At 35.9% G+C, this 21,401-nt stretch overlaps 3 protein-coding genes across 9 annotated transcripts; 2 read left to right on the top strand and 1 right to left on the bottom strand.

Annotated features, from left to right (window-relative positions):
• The first annotated feature begins 1,066 nt into the window (after nucleotides 1-1,066).
• LOC126746189 (P3 protein-like) lies at nucleotides 1,067-7,405 on the top strand. Its single transcript, XM_050454340.1, has 7 exons — nucleotides 1,067-1,351; nucleotides 1,408-1,524; nucleotides 1,574-1,821; nucleotides 1,878-2,114; nucleotides 6,727-6,927; nucleotides 6,984-7,246; nucleotides 7,300-7,405. The coding sequence occupies exons 1-7, from the start codon at nucleotides 1,210-1,212 to the stop codon at nucleotides 7,352-7,354; spliced, it is 1,263 nt and encodes a 420-aa protein (XP_050310297.1). The 5' UTR covers nucleotides 1,067-1,209; the 3' UTR covers nucleotides 7,355-7,405.
• Nucleotides 7,406-7,791: 386 nt separating this feature from the next.
• On the bottom strand, nucleotides 7,792-11,374 carry LOC126746337 (transformer-2 protein homolog beta). 4 transcript variants are annotated; one of them, XM_050454555.1, is made up of 8 exons: nucleotides 11,240-11,374; nucleotides 10,825-10,893; nucleotides 10,675-10,761; nucleotides 10,382-10,547; nucleotides 10,140-10,315; nucleotides 9,868-9,912; nucleotides 9,686-9,780; nucleotides 7,792-8,317 (listed from the first exon to the last, which is right to left on the bottom strand). In XM_050454555.1, the coding sequence occupies exons 2-8, from the start codon at nucleotides 10,884-10,886 to the stop codon at nucleotides 8,292-8,294; spliced, it is 657 nt and encodes a 218-aa protein (XP_050310512.1). In that variant the 5' UTR covers nucleotides 10,887-10,893; nucleotides 11,240-11,374; the 3' UTR covers nucleotides 7,792-8,291. The 4 variants fall into 4 exon arrangements, with proteins under 4 accessions (XP_050310512.1, XP_050310511.1, XP_050310513.1 ...); XM_050454554.1 differs by having other exon boundaries at nucleotides 7,792-8,838; nucleotides 10,382-10,574; nucleotides 11,240-11,373; XM_050454556.1 differs by having other exon boundaries at nucleotides 10,382-10,535; nucleotides 11,240-11,370.
• Nucleotides 11,375-11,529: 155 nt separating this feature from the next.
• On the top strand, nucleotides 11,530-20,810 carry LOC126746336 (uncharacterized). Of its 4 annotated transcripts, none has more exons than XR_007663862.1 (5): nucleotides 11,709-12,419; nucleotides 12,475-12,516; nucleotides 12,575-13,346; nucleotides 18,291-18,438; nucleotides 20,586-20,810. XR_007663862.1 is itself a non-coding variant. In XM_050454551.1 (5 exons), exons 3-5 carry the CDS (start codon nucleotides 13,301-13,303, stop codon nucleotides 20,761-20,763), a joined length of 372 nt encoding a protein of 123 aa, XP_050310508.1. In that variant the 5' UTR covers nucleotides 11,751-12,419; nucleotides 12,475-12,516; nucleotides 12,575-13,300; the 3' UTR covers nucleotides 20,764-20,810. The 4 variants fall into 4 exon arrangements, 2 of the variants coding, with proteins under 2 accessions (XP_050310509.1, XP_050310508.1); XR_007663863.1 differs by having other exon boundaries at nucleotides 11,719-12,423; XM_050454551.1 differs by having other exon boundaries at nucleotides 11,751-12,419.
• Nucleotides 20,811-21,401: the final 591 nt, after the last annotated feature.

Here is a 21,401-nt window from a genome sequence, read left to right on the forward strand (position 1 = left end):
CTAGACCGGACCTCAAGGAAATTTCCCGCGACTCGGCAACGTCGCCCTAAAAGACGACGCGCAAGCTTCAAAGCAACTTTCCTAGCGAATTTGTAAAACGGGTTCTTTTTTCCCCGGATTCAATTTTGCAACGCGTTTTAATTGATATTCTTATTGTTACAATTACAGTAAAATTAGCGTTGCAATTATTCAGTTAAATATTCGATTATATTAACGCGGTTGAGTAATAGCGATCATAGCACCACGAAAAGACTGCCCGATATGGGGTAACGATAATGTTTTGATTATTTGATGATGACACGCGTCCTGCATATATTTTTAAAAGTTGCGGCGGGAGGCCGTTTAAAAATATCGAGAAAGAGAACCCACGCTGTGGCTTTATTGGGGCTATTCGGGAGGGCGCCATTCATTATATTTCTGTAGAAACTTTTGAGTAAACAAAGATCCCCGTAGTTGGTATGGTATGGCGGCCGCACGTCATGATGACAGGCGACCAATCAGATGACACTGTCCGGCACGTGGCTCTATGCTACGAGGGACAATCAAAAATTACGTCTTCTCAGCATTATAAAATGGATTCTTTATTCTCCGTTTGCTTTGATTTTGCACCATTAACTGGAATTGTTGTTATTACTTAAGCTACTTTCGTATTATGAGTTAAAAATATTGATACGAATAAAGATGGTCGCTATTTTCGGCATTGCACACGGGTTCCGACCAATCAGATATAAACAGTACATCCACATGACGTGAGCGTGGCTTTATGCTACGGGGGTAAGTGAAGAATTAGAACAAATTTACTTCCCATGAGAGATTATTTATTTATTTTGTATAAATGTTGTTTACTCAAGTATAATAAAGGCAATTTGCATAATATGACAAGCGGCGTGGTGTGAGTCAACATTTAATTGTGAATCATTACATTCTTCTGTTTAGGACATTTTAATATATTTAATCGATTAACATTTTAAAGCCTTAATCAATTATTAAAACAATATAATTTCTGTTAATCCTCCCGAAAGCTTATCAGAACGCACGTTTGCTGATTAAAGACATAATTTATTACACGCCTCCTCTCGTTTATACAAATATCTGTGTCTTATAAATTCAGTAGTTAATTTAAATCTCAATAAAGTATTTTCTCCTTATAAAGGGTATATAATAAATATTCATTTTCGTTAATAGTTTTATCACATTAAATTCGCAAATATGGAACTAATAAGCTTAATTTTCGCAATAAACTTGCTGATGCTGCAATGTGGCGCAATAAATATTACATTCGAACCCAGTGATGAGGTGGAAGTTTATATGGGGCACACTCGAGAAGTACCATATGTTGTGCTAAATATCAGTATATAATTATTTAGGAAAAACTTTATTAAAAATTACAAAATAATGTTGTTTTAGCCGAGGGTGAATGTGTCTTGTATACTGACGACCCGCATATATCCGAACTGAAACATCAGGTTACCATAAAAGACGTGGGGCAGACAGGAAACGTCACTTTAAAGGGAAATTTTATAGGTATGGTTTTCCAAGAAAGTTGCAAAGAAAACAGTTGAATGATTAACAGGTTACACGTTCCTATCTTGCAAGAACCCTATCACCCAAGAGCGTAACCTTCAGGTCGAATTACAGATAAAATGCCTAAGAAAACAACGAATTGTGGACAGGATCTTCACCGGGTCGACGGCTGCTCTGGTCGCTTTAATTTACGTAAATTTCGGATGTGCGGTACAGTGGGGCGAATTGAGAAACCTCCTTAAGAAACCCGTGGGACCGTTGCTGGGGTTCTGCGGCCAGTTTGTCATGATGCCCTTGGTACAATAACCGTCTTAAGACCATAAACACCTTGAATAAATATCGAAAATTTCCAGATATGTTACGGTATGGGTTTCGTCCTGTTCCCGAACAATCCCACCATGAGACTAGGCATGTTTTTCACAGGGGTGTCTCCAGGGGGCGGCGCCTCCAACATCTGGACGGCCATATTAGAGGGAAACATCGATTTGTCGATACTGATGACTACCGTGAGTACTTTGGCCGCCTTCGGAATGATGCCCCTGTGGCTCTTCACTTTGGGGGCCACCATTTTTTCCGACGCCAATATTGAGGTTAGTATACGTTATTCCCAGTGGCGAAGCGTGAATTTTTTTTTCGGGTAGACAAACAATAACAATCTTTAATTAGAGAAAAATGTGTATTCAATATTATTCACTTTAATGAAATAGAGAATGAAAGCGCATGAAATATAAAATTGAATTAACAAATTTAAAAACTAAAGAATGTGAGTTACTGTCACTAATAAAAGTATGTGATGAGGAAAAAATAAATTTCAATATAGAAATTAATGAGTTAAATACCTTAAATAAAAATTTAATTGTAACAATAAAAACATTAGAAAACGAATATGCAACCTATAAGACGCAAATAAATATGTTACAAATGGAAGTTAATGATTTAACCAAGATGAATAAGAATATGATCCAGTCGATAAAGGTGTTGGAAGTTGAAAAAGATACTTGCTATTCCGATATTTGTGCATTAAAGGAACAGCAAAACATATCTAAATTCGTTAATATAAATTATCCAACACAGTTGCCATGTAGGCCAAATTCACCCGTTGATAATCGACCTAGGCTTCTTTTTGTGGGTGGAAACTGTAGTAGAGTGTTCCTGAAGAAATTGCGTCTGAAGTTTGAAGCTAACTACAAAGTCCAGTGTTTCCTGAAGCCAGGAAGTACAAACAATGAACTGATTTATACTGCATCATCTATAGTTAAGGAATTTACATTTATAAGGAAAATGATATGTTGATTTTAATGTTAAATGGTATTTGCTCATCATTCGATATTTTAAAAAAATTTATACATTTACACAGCAATAGTTTAGTGATGACAAGCCCTTACATGTATCCAAACCATAATGTAATTTATAATAGCAATAAGGCTCTCTATAGAATATTTCATGCAAATAATATTAATCTAAATAGAATTTTAGAGTCTAATCATGCCAGCAACTTTGGATCAGATTTGGCATCATTACTGTATACCCATATTTTAAAACATTTCAAAAGTAGCATTTCATCAAAAAATGTGTCCACAATAAAACCAAGTAATCAATCTGGACTTCTAGATACTAACTGTGATAGGGATTCTTTTTTATAGATAAATACACAGAAGATGAAGCTCACTCGCATTCTATAAATAACATTGAAAATAAGCATGCGAAAAGTTTCAGTAGTTTTATATTAAATATACAGTCTCTAAGAAATAAAATGGACGAGCTTCATCTTTTACTTGATTCATATGATTTTCCTGATATTGTATTACTAACTGAGCACTGGCAACACTCCATACATGGAGGAACAGCTATTTTAGTTAAACAAACAATTGAAGCTTTTTTCTGTAAAATTAATAAGTATGATAGCTTTCTGTTGGAGAAGGTTTTTGAATTCTTCCTTTGTTTTTGTAAGCGATTTAATTTATATGTTCATTGTGTTTATAGACCACCCACAGGAGATATCGGTATGTTCCTGGACAAACTTGATTCTCTATTATCCCAATTGTCTCTACACTCCATAGTTATATTGGCTGGTGACTTTAATATTAACTTCACTGATGTAAGCTTGCCATCATATCATACATCCCTTTTAAGTATAATGGAATCTTATGACTTGAAGATGCATGTTCTTTCACCCACACGTATAACATCCTCATCTGCAACTACTATTGATTATTTGTGTACAAATTTAAATGATGTGTCATGTAGAGTACTCTCATCTGGTATTTCTGACCATGAAGCCATTCTCGCTAGGATTCCATGAAACACTGTATTTCCTTCATCTCATTATATAGGAAGAATTTTCAGCAGAGCAAATTTTAATGCTTTTTCTTCTACTGCAGCTTTGGTTAATTGGAATGCAGTTGAAATGGCTCCTGACCCGTTTACTTTGTTATTTCATGTGCTATGTGACAAGATCAATCAGTGTTTTCCTAAAAAGAGGCTTAAAATGAGGCACAGCAGGCCTCAGAACTTCAGCTAAAAACCTCCGTTTTTTGGCTAAGCTGTGCAAGTTTACAACTAATGCAAACATTATTCTTTATCATCAGAAATATCGTAGTCTATATAGAAAGACGATAAAAGCAGCTAAAGTTAAATATTATAGTGACCGCTTGAATGTGTCCTCAAATAGGCAGAGAGAATGTTGGTCAATTATAAATGACTTCAGGCATTCTCACAAGAAAGTTTCAGAACCAGAAGTAAGACCAAATAGTTTAAATGGTTATTACTGTAATATTCCTCATTTATTGCTCAAGGATGTGAATACTAATATTGATCCTTTGCATTATGTTCAACAAGTGTCAGTTCAAAATTCTTTTTTCTTTTATCCTGTTAGCCTTACTGATGTTAGAGATGCAATGAAAAGCTTAAAAAACCATAAATCAGCTGGAGCTGATGGAATATCATCAAAACAATTTCTATATTATCTACCCTCTCCAAGATAGTTGAAAAACTTGCAAAAATCAGAATTTTATCTTTTTTGCAACATAATTGCATTTTATCTGCAAATCAGTTTGGATTTCAAACGGGAAAAGGGACTCATGACGCTGTTTTCGGCTTTTTGGAGAGTGTCTATGTGTCCTTAAATTCCGCGGCGGCAGTGTTTTGCGATTTATCCAAGGCATTTGATTGTGTAGATCATGGAATACTGCTGTCTAAGCTCAATAATTATGGCTTTAGAGGTGTGGCATTGCAATGGCTGGAATCCTATCTGTCTAATCGTACCCAAAGAGTTACAGTATCTGGATGTTTATCCGATTCCAGATCCCTTAAAACTGGAGTACCTCAGGGTTCAGTGTTAGGACCACTATTATTTTTGCTCTATATAAATGATTGATAATGTTAGAGCCCAGGTTTTTAAGGATCTTAAGATTTTATCGGAGTGGTGTGCTGCAAACAGGCTTGTATTTAATGTGGGCAAAACCTTTATTATGGGATTTAAGTGTGACGTTCAGGACCTTATGTTTAGTGAAAACTCCCCCTTGCAAAACAAAGAAAGCTGTAAGTTCCTTGGTATTACCATTGATGGTCGCCTTCGCTTCGAAGATCATATCCTAAATCAAAATTATCCTCTGGATGCTTTGCAGTAAGAATGGCGGGGCATGAGCTGGGAGGGGTAGATGCACGTTCAGTGTACTTTTCTCTTATTGAGTCCCACCTTCGTTATGGCTTGCCTTTTTGGGGTTTAAGCAACAAGGGATTATTAAACATAATTTTTGTGATTCAAAAAAAGGCAGTTAGATACCTATGTTCCGCTGGGTTAAGAGATTCTTGTAAACCTCTCTTTATATCTCAAAAAATCCTAACTCTTTTTATCTTAGAAACAGCTACTCTTATTCATAAATGTCCTAAACCTCCCTCTAACACTGGTCATATGACTCGCCAGGTTAACGATTTTCCCTTACCAATCCCTACATCCTTCCTCACGAAGAACTCACTTATATACCTTAGCAAAAAAATTTACAACCATGTTCCTCTATGTATCAGACAAATTTTAGAAGTTAAGAGATTCAAAAAGGAATTAAAATCACTTTTATTATCCAGGGCATATTATAGCCTTGAAGATTTTTTTAATGATACCTTTTAACCTGTGCTCTGACATCATTTAAGTGTTTTAGTTTTGTTTCCTGTTAAATAATGTAATTTACTTCTTCTAAATTCTGTTTTATTGACAGCTTTACTTATTTTTTAATGAAATTTATCAAAAAGATGCTTTTTTTTTCTCAATCTGTTTTGTTATGATTAATTTTGGTAATGTGTGTAAATTTTATGGTAAAGTGTTTTAGAAGCTATGTTTGTTTGAAATTTAAAGTGAATTTTTTAGTTTTTAGGATGCTTGTACACAAGATTTTGTTGTCTTACGTAATATAGCACATTTTCTTTCTTTCTTTCTTTCTTTCTAGCTCAAAGAGAAAAATTATGTAGTGATATAAAAACGAAAAAAATAATTACTACTAACTAAAATACAATAATTGCCAATATCGAACAGTCGTTCATAAATAACCACTAAAAAAACCTTTTCTATACACCCTAAAATAAAAATACTAATTATTAAATTACTATAGCAAGCGTCTCCACCAAATGCAGATTCATCAAAACAAAACAAAACTGAAGATGTATTGCGGCCGAGCATATCAAGCGTGTCCATAAACAATAACCCTCAACAGCATTATAAAATAGCTGGTCGACTTCGATAGACAAAAGCTCGAATCAAAGTATATAGATTTCATTTTAGACTGTGCTCGAATGTCTTTCCCGTGAGTAATAAGTTTTGCATACGTAATAGGCTGAATGCCGAGGCGGCCGGACCTCTGTCACCTGCTTGATGCGTATATGGTTCGATTAGATGCTCCAAATTTCGGAAGACAAAATATCAATGTGTCTTCCTGGGGCTCGTATACATTAATTGGGTGTCAGCCCAGTATTTTTATCTTAATCGGTGCGGCGCCTTCGGATTAATCATGTTTAGATACAATATAATAATAGTAAGGAGAGCGACTACATTCTGTATTAATTTTTTTTTTTAATTTTAATTCAACAATTACATGAAATAATTACGTGATAAATTAATGACTGAGTGTCTACTTTGTCTACTTGTACGCTTCGCCACTGGTTATTCCTATTGTGAGCGCATATGCTTAATTGAAATAGTCGTAATTTTAGGTTCCTTATTCGCACATAAGCACGTATGTGGTGGCCCTGATCGTGCCTTTAGGCATCGGATATTTGATCCAGAGATATTTAGAAAAGACCGGGTTGTTCCTGAAAAGAATCCTTAAAGGTTTCTCTTCTTTGCTGATATTGTTTATTATTATATTTGCCATTGTGACCAACTTGTATCTGTTTGAGTTGTTCTCTTGGGAGGTTAGTACTGATGGCGTTTAGAGTGACGCCTTAAAGTTTAATGCAAAACTAATAAGATTGTAGTGGCTGGAATGGTGATCCCTTGGATGGGTTACATGGTGGGGTATATAGTGGCCAAGATATTAAGGCAACCAAACACGGACGCCATTGCCATCGCGGTCGAAATCGGCATCCAGAACACTGGAATTTCGATATTTTTGCTCAGGTTCGCTCTGGATTCGATTGAAGCCGACTTGACTACAGTTATACCGGTTTCCGTCGCCATAATGACTCCCTTTCCCCTAGGGGTTTTGTTCATTTGCAAGAAAATTAAGCAAAGGTAAGCTCGAGGGTGTTATATTACTGTGATAGTAAACGAGGCGTTTTTAATAGGTTTTGGCCCACTTCACCTGCGGAGAAAATTGACGACAAGGAAACAACTCCCTAGATTTTCACTAATTGATTGTAATAAAAATAAAGTAATTTTCAAAATTTTGAATTTGGCGCCTTTAACTATGACGTCATACGTGTTGACAGTCATCACGTTTTTTTAGGTTAGTGATGCGAATTGACACGTTTAGATTATGGCGTGGCTCGACTATCGCGCTTATCATTACAAATTTATGTAATTAAAAGTAATAATTTGTTTTACTAAATAAAAAGCCATTCTTTAATTTTAGACTATAAAATCTTAGGATCGTCAATCTTAAAAAAAAAATTAATGAATTTTGTCACAAGTCCCCGTACTAAACAACTGTGGCCTTGACAGCGGTGTCATGCGAACGTCTCCCTCTCGCTCTAACGCGTTGCCGCGGCCTTCTCGTTGCGGAGTGACGTACGCGATCTTATAGTCCGGGAGTTTATGGTTGAAAAAAAAATGCGGAATCATATTTCAATAATTTATTATAGAGTACAATTTCCTGGCCCTTACAGTATCACATACTAAAATTAATGGTGTACAATAAGTTGTTGCTTAGAAACTAAAATATATATCCCTTAATTAAATACTCACCGTCGAAGTGAGAATATTAGACAACGTAGATAGAAGGTGGAATATTCAAAAGAGAAATATTTTTTTTCTAATTGTGGTTGAATGACGGGAATATTCGGTTTGGTTTTTGAGAAAGAAGTTCACTAAATGACGGTTCTTTCGTCAAAGAACAAACCTGACGGGAAACAGGTGACGGATTTAGGGACGAGAGGACATTGAAGGGTGAACGGATGGATACGTCCTGAAAGTTTCTGCCCCCAATTTTCTTTTTTCTTTATCGCGTTTTCACGAATTTCTTCGTGTTCGTTCTTGCGTTTTCAAAGAGATTTTCATCTTCGATTAGTTTTCAGAGAATTCTTCATTTTTACACACAGTGAATGAATAAACTTCAATTTCAGCCCAATGCTCTTGTGCGCAACCCTTTTCAAAAACACAGAAAATCAAGATTAGTTTATCGTAAATCGATTTATTTACTATATGCTATATAACTTAAATGTTAATTTCACAAATTACTAGAAGCGAAATAAAATTATGACAGAAAGAGAACGAGGCTAAGTTTACGCTATTGAATAATAAGGGTAAAGTTAGCCTGTCTTAAAATGAAATATGTCCGTAATAAGAACTACCCTGCAAAAAAAACTCTGATTAATCAAGTTGAGAGTTAATTTCTTGTCTAGACCCGTCACTGGTTTATCAGTGGCGTCGAAAAACCGAAAATTGGCTTTTTTGTGGGGTAGTTCTCGACCCTACTTAAAAGACACACGTTTTATAATTCCTCAAACTGGTACAATGTTTTGCAACTAACAGTCAAAAGGGATAAAAAAAATGTAAACAAAAAAAAAATAAACCGACTTGGCTCTATTTTTATTAAGAGTTAAATAGAGTGAGTCTACTAAGCGTCCACGAGCACCCGCGTACAGTCGCTTAAGTTTAATAACGACCTGAAATTCACATTAAAACGAAACAAACGATTAAAAACGGGTCTGAGTAAAACATTCCCAAAAAAAAAAAAAATTAAAAAACACAGGGAGGGTGAGAGCGGTCGAGTTGTTCGCTTGCGGGACTCAAAGTCAAAAAGCCTTTTTTTTGTTGTATTTTAAGCACATCTTTGTTGATCGACAACTAATTTAAATGGCTCGGGTGAATATGCAAATTACCATTCACACACACAATTTTTCTTTAACATCAATTAGTACATTTGAGTTGTTTGGGGTTCAAATGCCAAGAAACTAATTTGTAACTTTTTGCACTCCCCCGGTACGCAAAAGTCGGCTGCCATCTTGGATCGCCACGTCAAAATGTGGGAGGAGCTTAGGCGTTGCTATGCATAACAAAAGGCGTGGCCGCGTTACGTTACTAATTACCAGGGTTATTCAAAATGTACTTTGCTGGTTTTGGCCCTGTATTTGGAACCGTGCAAAAGTATAATGAATAAGAGTGAGGTTAGGAAAAATCTTATTAATAGCGAAATAGTGGGAATTGAAACAAAACATCCACACAAAAGAGACGATATTACTGAAATGATTTGCTTGAATGGCGAATGCGCCGGAACAGTGTTGTGCTCAAAATACCAAAAAAAAAAGCTTTCTCTTCCTTTGATAACATAAAACAATAAAAAATTTTAATACCAACTATACCAGATGCAAACAAAATAAATTGCCCTCTTGAATACCCCATAACTCAGACAATCTATCCAACAAATAATTTAAAAAGGCAAAATATGTCATTTACATCCTGTACTGCTATAGGGACTAAAGTATTTAATATAAAATGAGAAAGATCACTTACGTGGTGAGTAACTGCGAGATCGGGAGTACCGCCTTCGGCTCCTGCTACTGTAGTAAGGAGAAGGAGAGCGACGGTACCTGGAGCCTCGATAATCACTAAAATGAGAGGAAAACACTTAAAATAACCACCAACTAATACAGGGTTCAAATATATATTTAAAGACAATAATGGTGGGAACTTACTCTCGGTCCCTACGGCCACCTCTGCCCTCATATCTGTCATATTTGCTAAAAAAAAAATAAAATAAAATAACAAACACAATCTAATAACTACTTAAAAAAATGTGCAGAAGATCCTTTAAGTTGCCCCTATAACCTTTGCAAGACAACTCCTAAACATCTCCTAAAATCAATGTATCCAAAAGGGCACAGTCATTTTCCACACCAGAGAAAACAACCATCACACCCCTTTGGAAAAACCATTTTCTTTTTTTAAATAAGAAAACTCAACTTACTAAGTGGGTTTTCCCATGTAAATCCCAGGGGTCGGCGTGTGCGCCCTCTCAGTAATAGAAAAGTCCACCCTGATGCTTTTCCCATTAATTTTCATGCCGCTACACTGTTCCCGAGCCGTCTTCGCATCGTCTGAACTCTCAAAGTAGACAAAAGCGAAGCCCCTCGAGCGACCAGTCTGAGACAAGAACAAAAGAAACCAATAAAACCAAACAAAAAAAAAACACATATCACTGAGACCGACCTTGGCATCAATCACCACCTGCACCCTCTCGACTGGCCCGTATTTATTGAAAATATGATATAATTCGTCCTCGGTGGTATAAACGCTCAGTCCAAACACCCCAAGACATCTGCTGGGCCTGGGGTTGTCTCTGGTGCCAGCGTGACGCCTGCGACTAGACATAGGACTGTGTGAAATAGACCTCGAGCGACTTCTGCAAGGCCATATCACAAAAAACACCATTTAATCACGGCAGTGCTACTTTGTAATTTGGCCTCGGGTGTCTGTGCTGGGTTGTTTTAATATTAATTTACCTATCTCTGTCCCTACTGTAGTCTCTGGATCTCGATCGGGACCTGTCGCGACGGTCTCTGTCTCTACCGCGTCCCCTGCTGGGGCTCCTGTATAAGGAGAAATTCCCATTTAAAAGCACTTTAGAAGAGAGGGTTTAATGTTGAATTTACCTTGAATAACTTCGGTCTTTTCTGGCAGGCGAGTCTCTTCTATCCCTTGGTGAGCGATCCATGGTTATTCTAAGGAATATTAGTGGTTTGTTTAATCAATATTCAATAAGCTTTTAGTTTTAGTGTGTGTAGTTTGATCAATGGGGGATTGAGGTTAGGAAGACGCTAGGAGGAAGACTTGATATCTGAGCTGTAATTTTTTATTCTGTCGAGCCACTAGGAAATTATTGGGCCCCAATGAGCTTAATATTGGCTTGTTTTAGGTTTTTTTTTGAGTGAAATATGAACTTTTGGTAGTCACGCCACACAATCCTAGGTTTGACTTTTGTTATTCGGAGAGCCTCCATGGTTAAGACCTCATTTTATTTGCCGAATTTTACACTACAATAATAATAAGGGAAATTTAGGTACTTACACGTTAAAATATGGCAATTCAACGATAAAATTAATTTCCGGGAGCCTGAACTCACTTTATGGATAAAAATCATAAAATAAAATGGCCGCGTCGTTCAAGCGCGTTCGAACTGTCATTAGTGTCAAACTTGATGGCTTCAGAGTTGCCAATCTGTAGAAATTTTAAACTTTTAGGGGAATTTTAAGTTTTTTTTTTGAATGGGAAGAGACAGGCTGGCAACACTGATAGATATTGTGACGTAATTTGTCAAGTTTTGACGTCTGTCAAAGTTGATTATTTATTTACAATTTTATATTATTTGTGTTCTGTGTGACAATTTTTAAATATTTTCCTTAGTTAGTTACCTAAGTGAAAATAAGGCAAAGTGATCAGTGTACAACCAAGAAAAACAGTTTTGCCCACAAATTAGGTGAAAAAAGTGTTAAATCTGTGGTCAGCCCTGGATGTGATAAAGAAGTGAGTACTTTTGATATTTTATTGGGTAGTTATTAATTATAGGTGTATGAACACTCTAATACCCTTTCTTCTGTTGTTAATATTATCATTGGGGTTCTGCATTATATGCATTTGTCACTGGGAGACTGTTACGCACCCAAACATGAATCCTGGAACACATTCCAACCCCTTGACACTAATTAATCAAAAAAAAAAAATTGATCAATGTTAACCATATAATAATCATGACCCCCGATTATGCCCAATAATGCCCCAACGGAGAACCACTCCTTTGACGCCAATGCCATATCAACGATCAATCAAATAAGCGCGATCCTCATCGACACAAAAATCTTCCTCTACCTGGCCAACGGAATCATCCTTCTGCTGGGCATTGGCCTCCTGGTCTACGGCATCTACGGCTGTCGCCTACCGGGACCGCAGCTCTACAGCTGCCAGACCTCCGTACCCATGGGCGTCCTCACTTGCCTCCTCACGTTTCTCTGGTTTCTGGCCTACAGACTCAATCAGTTGCCATTGCATTTCATTTATTTGATCCTGCTTATCTGTGTGATCGCAAGCCAGTTGGTATTCGCTTTTCGGACCTTAGTGGTGGGCAATGAGGCGGTGATCAAAAGCCACTTGAGGAACTTGTACAAATTAAGAAAGGACACGGGGGAGGTCCATAAGGAGGTCGAGGAGTTTCAAACGAGGTTGAACTGTTGTGGCTTCGATGGCCCTCATGGTATGTAAGTATCCTTCGGTAGGTCAAAAGGCACTTTTAGACCTTATTTTTGTAGACTCTATCGTGGCCATTCAAGCAAATGTTTTCCTGTCAATCGGTATGATGGTTCTCTAATAGAATTTCGAGCTGTATGATACAAATAAGTCTGATTTTAGGCAAAGAAGCTCAAGGGAAACACAATGTCACTATATTAATTTCCGAGTGTTGTCCGAACCATGTGACTGTTTGCACCATTTTGGATGCCTATCGAGAGGGATGTGCCCAAAAGATGATCAAGGAACATCGGGAGTGGGAGAGTACTTTCGGGGTCATTTTATTTATTACTGCCCTAGTGTTGATTGTTTTTGCTTTTGTGGATGTTGCACAGTTTCAGCCCATTTATACTTGAAGAAAACTAATAAAAATTTGATTATTAAAATATTCTGTATGCCAGGTAGCAAGTGTTTAAATGGGGGTCTTCAAGGTCATGTGAAAATAACCCTTGATAACAGGTAAACTGAGGGTGCCTAATACCCTTACTCAGGTCAAAACACCCTTGTTAGGCCTGGTTGCCAAACTTTGCGAAAGAAAACGTGATTATTATTATAATTGAATCTTATAGGGTGACACCTCATAAAAACCGGAACAGATTTATATGTATAAATAATATTCGCGTAATACAACTGGTTTCCGATTAAACGTTATCTAGGCATACACTTTCGGTACCAACCAATGGGTACCACCGCGAGTCAGTCAGTGTCGACTTATTACAGTAGATTTCTCTTTTAGTTTGCTAACGTTAACCGCTGAGCGAGGACGATACTTAATCGTTTTATTGGCGCGAATGGTTTTATTTTAGTGCGTACATTTTTATTATTTATATTTTGGATTTGTTATATTTAATGGGTACCCAGGAGGATTATGTCAGAAGTTTTTACGAAGGACTCGGTAAGTTTAACTAATGGAATAATACATAGTGAAAGTATTACTTTATTAAGTATATATGAGTAAATAAAACGTAACTTTAAGGCATGTAATAAGGGTTTTTAAGATTGGGAAATTGGTGTTACTAATTTGAACAATAATTAGATAATTCTGTGGCCTTGTTGCTTCTTAATATTTAATGAACTTGACTGAGGAGCCATGATTTATAGTCAAGTACCATGATTTTGGCTACTATTCTACATAACTGACTTTAAAAGGGTTTGATGTTCATATTATTGAGAGCTCAATAATAGTTTACCCAATAATAATTTTTAAGGAGTTCCTTGAATCTTTTCGAACAGCTTTGGTGTCCAATTAGTATAGTAGATTAATTATTTGTGGTGATTTGAATGTTAATTATTTAATCAATTACCAAGAAGTGACTTGTTTACTAAACCTTCTTGCCTCTCTTAATTTACATATGTTCGTTACACAAGAATTAGGCATATCTCTCACACAAACACTAATAGATTATGTTTGTATAAATTTTAACTCAGAACGGGTTTGGGATTACTTGTGGTTCCCTCGGGGTTATCTGATGATGATGAGGCAGGATCGATTTTCCCAAAGCAAAATATCGTCACATATAAAAAGTTGGTAAATTTTAAATTATAATTTGTTTCCATAATTTGGTCAATAGAAGAACAATACCAGACATAATAAATCCAAGGAAAGGTAGAGTATTATTAATGAACTCAAAGGTAATTAAATGGAAACTATCAAAATCCAATTGAAACAAATGTGTTCTGTTGAGGGCTCCTTTTTCTTCACTCTTCACTTCTTAAGTCCTTTTTATACAGTTAAGAATAGACACTTATGGGATTGTTGCAAGATTCTTTAAAGTTTGCTATATCAAGCTTTCTGCTCTCTCTTCCTTTATCAAACAGATATATTTCTGAATAACTTCAGAGCATCTATTGTAAAACCTCTTTTAAGGCTTCCCTGCTTGACTATACTTGATTTAATTTTTTATTTTCTAATATATTAATGACCTATGGAAATTGTAGCGGAGGATTAAGCAATGATGGGATTCCAGTCTCTAAACATTATCTAATATAGAACTAAATTGTTGACCTTAAGTTTTTCTTGCACTGATCAGATAACTGTAATAAATTAATTGGAATTTTGATTAAGTCTTGAGAGAGAAACTGGCTGGCAGGGGCTGCTAAATGACTTATCAAAAGTGATATTCCTATTGTTAGAGCCAGTAAATAGTTTTAGGAAACAATTTGTGTGACATTTCATAGAATAAGAGAAATTTCAGTTTAAGATGCAATGCACATGTTTTTCCCAATCCTCTCCAAAGGTGCAAGTTTATGATTTTATTGATGGTATAATGGAGGGTCTTGTGATCCCTTGTCTATTAATTTATGACCGAAGACACCTGTTTCACAGGGGCTCAGTCAAATGGCCTTTGAAGCACGTATTGGGTTAGATAAATGTGTTTTGCTTTTGAGAAAACTGAATTCCAACTTTTAGTATCGTTACGGTTTCGGCAGGCATCGAAAGCCAATATTTTTCTCGACGGGTTCTTTTTCGAATTTCGAGGCTTTGCTTGCTGAATATTTAACTTACCATTAATTATTATCTATCTTTTTTGTTGTATATACTTTTCAACGTTCCTAATTTGGTCAGTTTAAGAAATTAAAGGATTGTGTTTAGAAAAACTGCCTTTTATTTCAACCGAACCGACGTGTTGCTGAGACGGGTAGTTTTGGTGACGCGACACCTATACTTAAATAAATGAGCCTCAAATGCCTGGAATAATTCTGTATTTATTCCAGGCAGTTGATCACCTAGATACCCTGATATTCCCGTCAAAAAATCAAATTAACCTCAAATTCCTAGAAGAATTGTGTTTTTATTCCAGGCAGTTGATCACCTCAATATCCCGATATTCCCACTTAAATAAATGAACCTTGAATGCCTGGAAGAATTCTGTATTGATTCCAGGCAGTTGATCACCTCAATGTCTCGATATTCCTACTTAAATAAATGAGCCTCAAATGACTAAAATAATTTTGTTTTTATTCCAGCGAGTTGATTACCTCAATGTCCCGATATTCCTACTTAAATAGATGAGCCTCAAATGCCTGGAATAATTGTGTATTTATTCCAGGCAGTTTATCACCTAGATTTCCTGATATTCCCGTTAAAAAATCAAATTAACTACAAATGCCTGGACGAATTGTGTTTTTATTCAAGGCCTAAAATGACATACCACTTTATTTTTGCTCATTAATTTTTTATTCTTTTAATGTAAACATACAAAATCATAATACTAAAGGTTTATAATAAGAATATAACCTAAAAGTTATAAAACTAACAAAGTTCACATACATATTGTTTGCTTCTTTTAGAAATACCAGCAGACTCACAATGTGCCCGTTTCGAGCACGATTGACATCTAACCCATGTTTCCTTGGACTTGGACATAGAGTACAAACTGTTACAATATAGGCAGGGTGGATCATCTTGAAACGGCTATTCATTATCAGAGTTTTCGTCCATTGGGACAAAGTGCGTTCGGATGCTTCTATGGCAGCCTTATACGTGTTATGCGGTTTTTACTTTCTTTGGCAACTTCTTTTAAACTTGCAGGGCTTTCAATTAAATGAGTTAAATTTTTTTTTGGTTCAGCAGCTTGTTTTTCCGCTTCTCTAGCTTTAAGTTCCTCTAATATTCGGATACTCGTAGGCACTTTGGTTCCATCTGCCTTCCGCTTTCTTGGGTTTGCTTGTATCCCGGATGAACTTGGAAGAGGGGAAATGTCTTGTGGGCGAATAACTAAAATATTGTTTATATTCAATGAATGGTTAGCCACTTGAGTATCATTATCTTGATATCTATCTGTGACCATTGCAGGGTTAAACAGATAATCAGGAAATATATCTGGGTTTAGCGGCCATATTCCAGTTTTCATAAACCCACTTACAGCATTTTAATTTGTAGCTTAGCTAGCAAATAACCCGCCAATCTGATATGAAGAAACAGTTCTGCCTGGATGACATTTTAGCCGTTTTGTAACTTCTTGATCATAAAATGTTTTTAATGACCCAAAAAAGCACACATCTAAAGATTGCAGCCGGTGGGTGCAATGAGGTGGGAAACATATCATTTCTATCCCATTTTCTTTAGCAAATCTAGAGCATCGCATAGCATGACCATCAACCAGAAGTAACACTTTATTTGCCTTTGAAGGATTAGAATATTCTCTAAAATGTTGCATCCATTTTAGAAAAATCTCGCCCGTCATCCAGCCTGTCTCCTGAGCTATTCCCAGCAATGTACCTAATGGAGCCTCGTCGGTCACTTCCTTTTCTGGGAGTTTCCAGTTTTTCCAGTTTTTTCTGGGAAAAATTAATGATGGGGGAATATAGGCTCCTGCTGCACTCATGCAAACCACCGCTGTAATATGCTGCCCCCTTTCAGCACTTGATAAATTAAGCCAACTTGTTTTCCACCTTTGGTAGCAACTATTCGGCTAGGTTTTTGAACAGTAGACAGGCCAGATTCGTTTACATTCCAAATGCGCGTGATGGGGTTGATATGCTCTTTTTCAATTGTCTCTTGAAAAGTTCTAAAAAAATTAGCAATTTGCGGTTTATTGAAGGATTGTGCTCTAGCGCGGCCGAAGTAGCTTCAGGCTTTCTAAGAGATATATCGGGGTTTCTGGACCTAAATCCACGTAGCCAATCCCAACCTTATTTTTTAACTGTTTAAAAAAATAAGGGCAAAATAACATACTACTGTCATTTTAGCCAACTTGCACCACAAACACATGTTTATTTATCAAAAAAAATGTTAAAATGTTGTTATTTTACCAATAAATAAGATTAATACTTACCTGTAATTAGGTTAGAGAGTAAAAAATTAAACTTTAAATACTTTAGTTAAATCTTCTGTTTTAAAACACAAACATTTTGTAGACTTGAAAAAATACAAATCACGCCCTATGAACGTTAACGCCAAACTAGAGTCCATAAAATGAGAGAATATGCCGGTGACGTAAAATGCGCACAAACTTAAATTTAAACCAAAAAATCAATAAAGGGGAGGCCCCATATTTCCCTGATTAGGTTTACTTGACCGTGAATACATGCATCTCTCTCTTTCACATCTGCTAGAATTCTACGCTTAACGATAGCCAGCTTAGATGCGCAAAGTCTGACGTCACCGGCATATTCTCTCATTTTATGGACTCTAATCTCACACGTTGACATAAAGTTATTCCGAAAAATACTGTTGCCAAGTTGGAGATTTTGTACCTATGTTGTTTTACCCTATAGTATGTCATTTTAGGCCAGCCTCCCCTACTCTCACTTAAATTACAAATGAGTCTCAAATGCCTGGAATAATTCTGTAATTATTCCAGGCAGTTGATCACCTAGATTCCCCTAATATTCCCGTTAAAAAATCAAATTAACCTCAAATTCCTAGAAGAATTGTGTTTTTATTCCAGGCAGTTGATCACATCAATGTCTCGATATTCCCACTTAAATTACAAATAAATGAGTCTCAAATGCCTGGACGAATTGTGTTTTTATTCCAGACAGTTGATCACCTCAATGTCCCGAAATTCATAAATGAGCCTCAAATGCCTGGAATAATTGTATATTTATTCCAGGGAGTTGATCACCTCAATGTCCCGATATTCCCAATTAAATAACAAAACTGCTATGGAATTTCTTTTTATCTCATCTATGCCATACTTATCATGGAGCTAAAGCTACAAAATTATAGGTGTTTCCTGAAAGACAATTATGTGAATCGACAAATTCCTTCTCACCAAACAATTAACCGATAGAATTAGGCGCCTTACTTTACAAAATTACGGTTTAATAGCACGAGTTGGTACCCTGGTACGATGAATAACGCAACAAATATCGGTTTTCACGTTAATTTTAGATAGGGAAAAGTCCAGTAACGAGTCCCTGGCACGAGCTTTAGAAAACGAATCCCAGGACGTCACCAAAGTGATAATATTCGTCACGTCGGCCGTACTAGTCATTATCTTAATATTCGTCATGGCGATCTTCATTGACTGCAGACAACAGTAAGTTTTTTTTTTATTATTTAACCGTAGATGTTTAGCCGTCCTTGTTTTTCTCAAAAGTATTTAGGTTATGGGTGTTTCTTTTTTTAAGCGTTTAGGTGTTTAGTTTTAACTTTCTTAAAATTAATAACAATAAAAAAAAGCTAATTAACACTACATGAAAATTAAACATGTATGCTCACATTCGAAGCGCTACTATACCCACTTATTGTGAATTCCATTCCAAATTTGGTATTTTAGGTTTCTAAGGTCATGCAGGAAGTTATAGTCCTAATTAACTGGGTTAAGTTCACACTTATTTGAAATCCATTCATTTATTAGGACTATACACATTTTCACAATTTATTCATTAATTCTACGCTTCTCCAAGCGTAGAAATACCACAACATTCGCATATTACTTGTGCAATAGACCCTTGTCGAATGTGACAACAATTAGGGACCTTGGAGTCATATTCGACTCATCTCTTACATTTAGCTTTCATATATCTGAGATAGTAACAAAAGCCCTTAAAATAATAGGTTTTGTCAAGAGATGCACAAGAGATTTTACAAATACCCCTGCTATCCGCATGCTCTACTGTACATTGATCAGACCTTTGTTGGAGTATGCCTCCTCAGTCTGGAGTCCTCATTATGCCTGCTATATTCACAGGTTGGAACAGGTGCAACGGAGAATGCTGAAATACCTGGCATTTAAATCCAAAATTGATCCTGTTGACAACTACCATTATGATTACAGGGTTCTGTATGAGCTGTTTTGTCTTCCTCCTCTTGTTGTTCGTCGGGAACAACGGGATTTAAAAAATTTGTATAACCTTCTGACTGCTTCTGTAGATTCACCAGACCTGCTATATTCAATAGGTATAGCAGTACCTACGAGAAATACAAGGTCAAACAGCCTTTTCTACCAACCTTTCTGTAGAACAAACATCAAGTACAATAGCTTTATTGCTAGATCAGCCAGGCTTGCAAATAATAGTACATCTCTGAACATAGATTTCAATATAAGTCCAAGGCGCTTTGCTAAGTTTGTTGAGGATTTTCATGTGTGACTTTGTATATTGTTGTGGGGTTTTTGCTATTCTGTTTAATTGTGTGTACATACTATTCATACTTCATACTATTGTGTGCTGGTTTAAACCAATTTTGGAGGTAATAATTGGGTTCAAGGGAGTGAAAACTGAATTTAATTAATTTTATTGTGTTCTTTTGTTGTATATTTTTTAAGTTCTCCTGTTGCCATTATTTATTAATCCTGTTTTATTCTATGACTGTGATAGTGATGGGTTGTGAATATCAAATGATAATTATATAAAATAATACTAAGTATAAATTGTTTGAGGTTATAAATTATTGTTATTGTAAATTATGCTATTTCTGTAAAAATGGGTAATGCCCGTAAATAAATAAATAAATTGTAAATTACTCTTTATTTGATTTGTAATGATATAATGTTTTAGGTACTAACGGAGTGATATTTTTTGTTTTTGCTACAACTATGCAACGTAGATGCTAGTGTTATTTACCACACCTCTGGTTTTATGTGAATAGGTTGAAAATTAGAGGTAGAGTCTATAAAAAGTCGCTCTGTGGAATATTTAAATACTGTTATACTTCTTGTCCTTTTTCTTTTAAGTGCATAGTTAACTCTAAGTCTTTCGTCTGTTCTTATATTATACCCTTAGTTTGGACAGTTTACCTTCATAAAATTTCTCTGCATTATATACACTAGTTTAGATTGTTTAATTTTAAAGAATGTGAATTCTGTATACAGGCTTTCACTAGGTTTTGATAGTTTTTTAAACTTTGTAATTTATTTAAGTCTTTTTCACTGGCATTTCCAGAACATGTGATCAAGTACCTTAGAAGTGGCACTATACAACATATTTTTAGCACCCAATCTTTTTCTACAATCCTCTACACTTCTTATTAAATCTTCTATATGACACCCTGTGTACATAATATATCTGATGTGAAGGTCGAACCATTACACTTAATATTGCTTTTGCAAAACGTACCGCAACTCAAGGTCGAGCGATTGAATGTTGAATTTTATACAATAAAAGAACTATTTATAGTGTGGGCACGTATATTAAGTGTTTGTGTGGTGTTTTTAATAACATCCTCGTTTATTGCTTACCTTAGGAAGCTGGAGAGTATGATGACGAAAGCGGCGCGAAAACAAAAGAAACCCGTCAGGCGGAAGTTCCCTGCACTTCCGGCTATAACGGAAGGCGCCCTTAGGGACGACCGGACTGTTATAATTGAACATATGGAGGAGGAGCCCGTGCCCACCTCGTCATCATCACATAATATAGTGTAAATTAAATTAAGAAACAATTAATAAATATATATATGTTTTTTTTTTAATCGTGTGAAAGTCATTCCTGGGGTACCTCCTTTGTTCCGACAGTTTTTCTAAGATTTTCCTTAACTCAGGAACTATTGGGTAAATCGGAAAATGTATAATTACATTTTTTGTTTGCTATAAAAAACCCTTTCTTGTAAGACACTTTTCATAAAAATTGATTGAAAATTAGAGAAGTTATCGTAGAATTACTTACTCTTGTCTTGGCAAATTATATTATTTTACCATAAAGGCATATTTTACGAATAAATTATGAAGCTCAAATGCCTTGCATAATTGTGAATTTATTCCAGGCAGTTGATCATCTTAATGCTCCGATATTTCCGCTTAAATGCCTTGAATAATTGTGTATTTATTCCAGGCAGTTGATCACCTCAATGTCCCGATATTACTACTTAAATAAATGAGCCTCAAATGCCTGGAATAATCCTGTTTTTATTCCAGGGAGTTGATCACCTCAATGTCTCAAAATGTCCACTTAAATAACAAATGAGCCTCAAATGCCTGGAATAATTGTGTATTTATTCCAAGCAGTTGATCACCTAGATTCCCTGATATTCCCGTTAAAAAATCAAATGCCTGGAATATTTGTG

The sequence above is a fragment of the Anthonomus grandis genome, chromosome 17 (assembly GCF_022605725.1).
Source record: "Anthonomus grandis grandis chromosome 17, icAntGran1.3, whole genome shotgun sequence".
NCBI classification, from domain to species: Eukaryota; Metazoa; Arthropoda; class Insecta; order Coleoptera; family Curculionidae; genus Anthonomus; species Anthonomus grandis.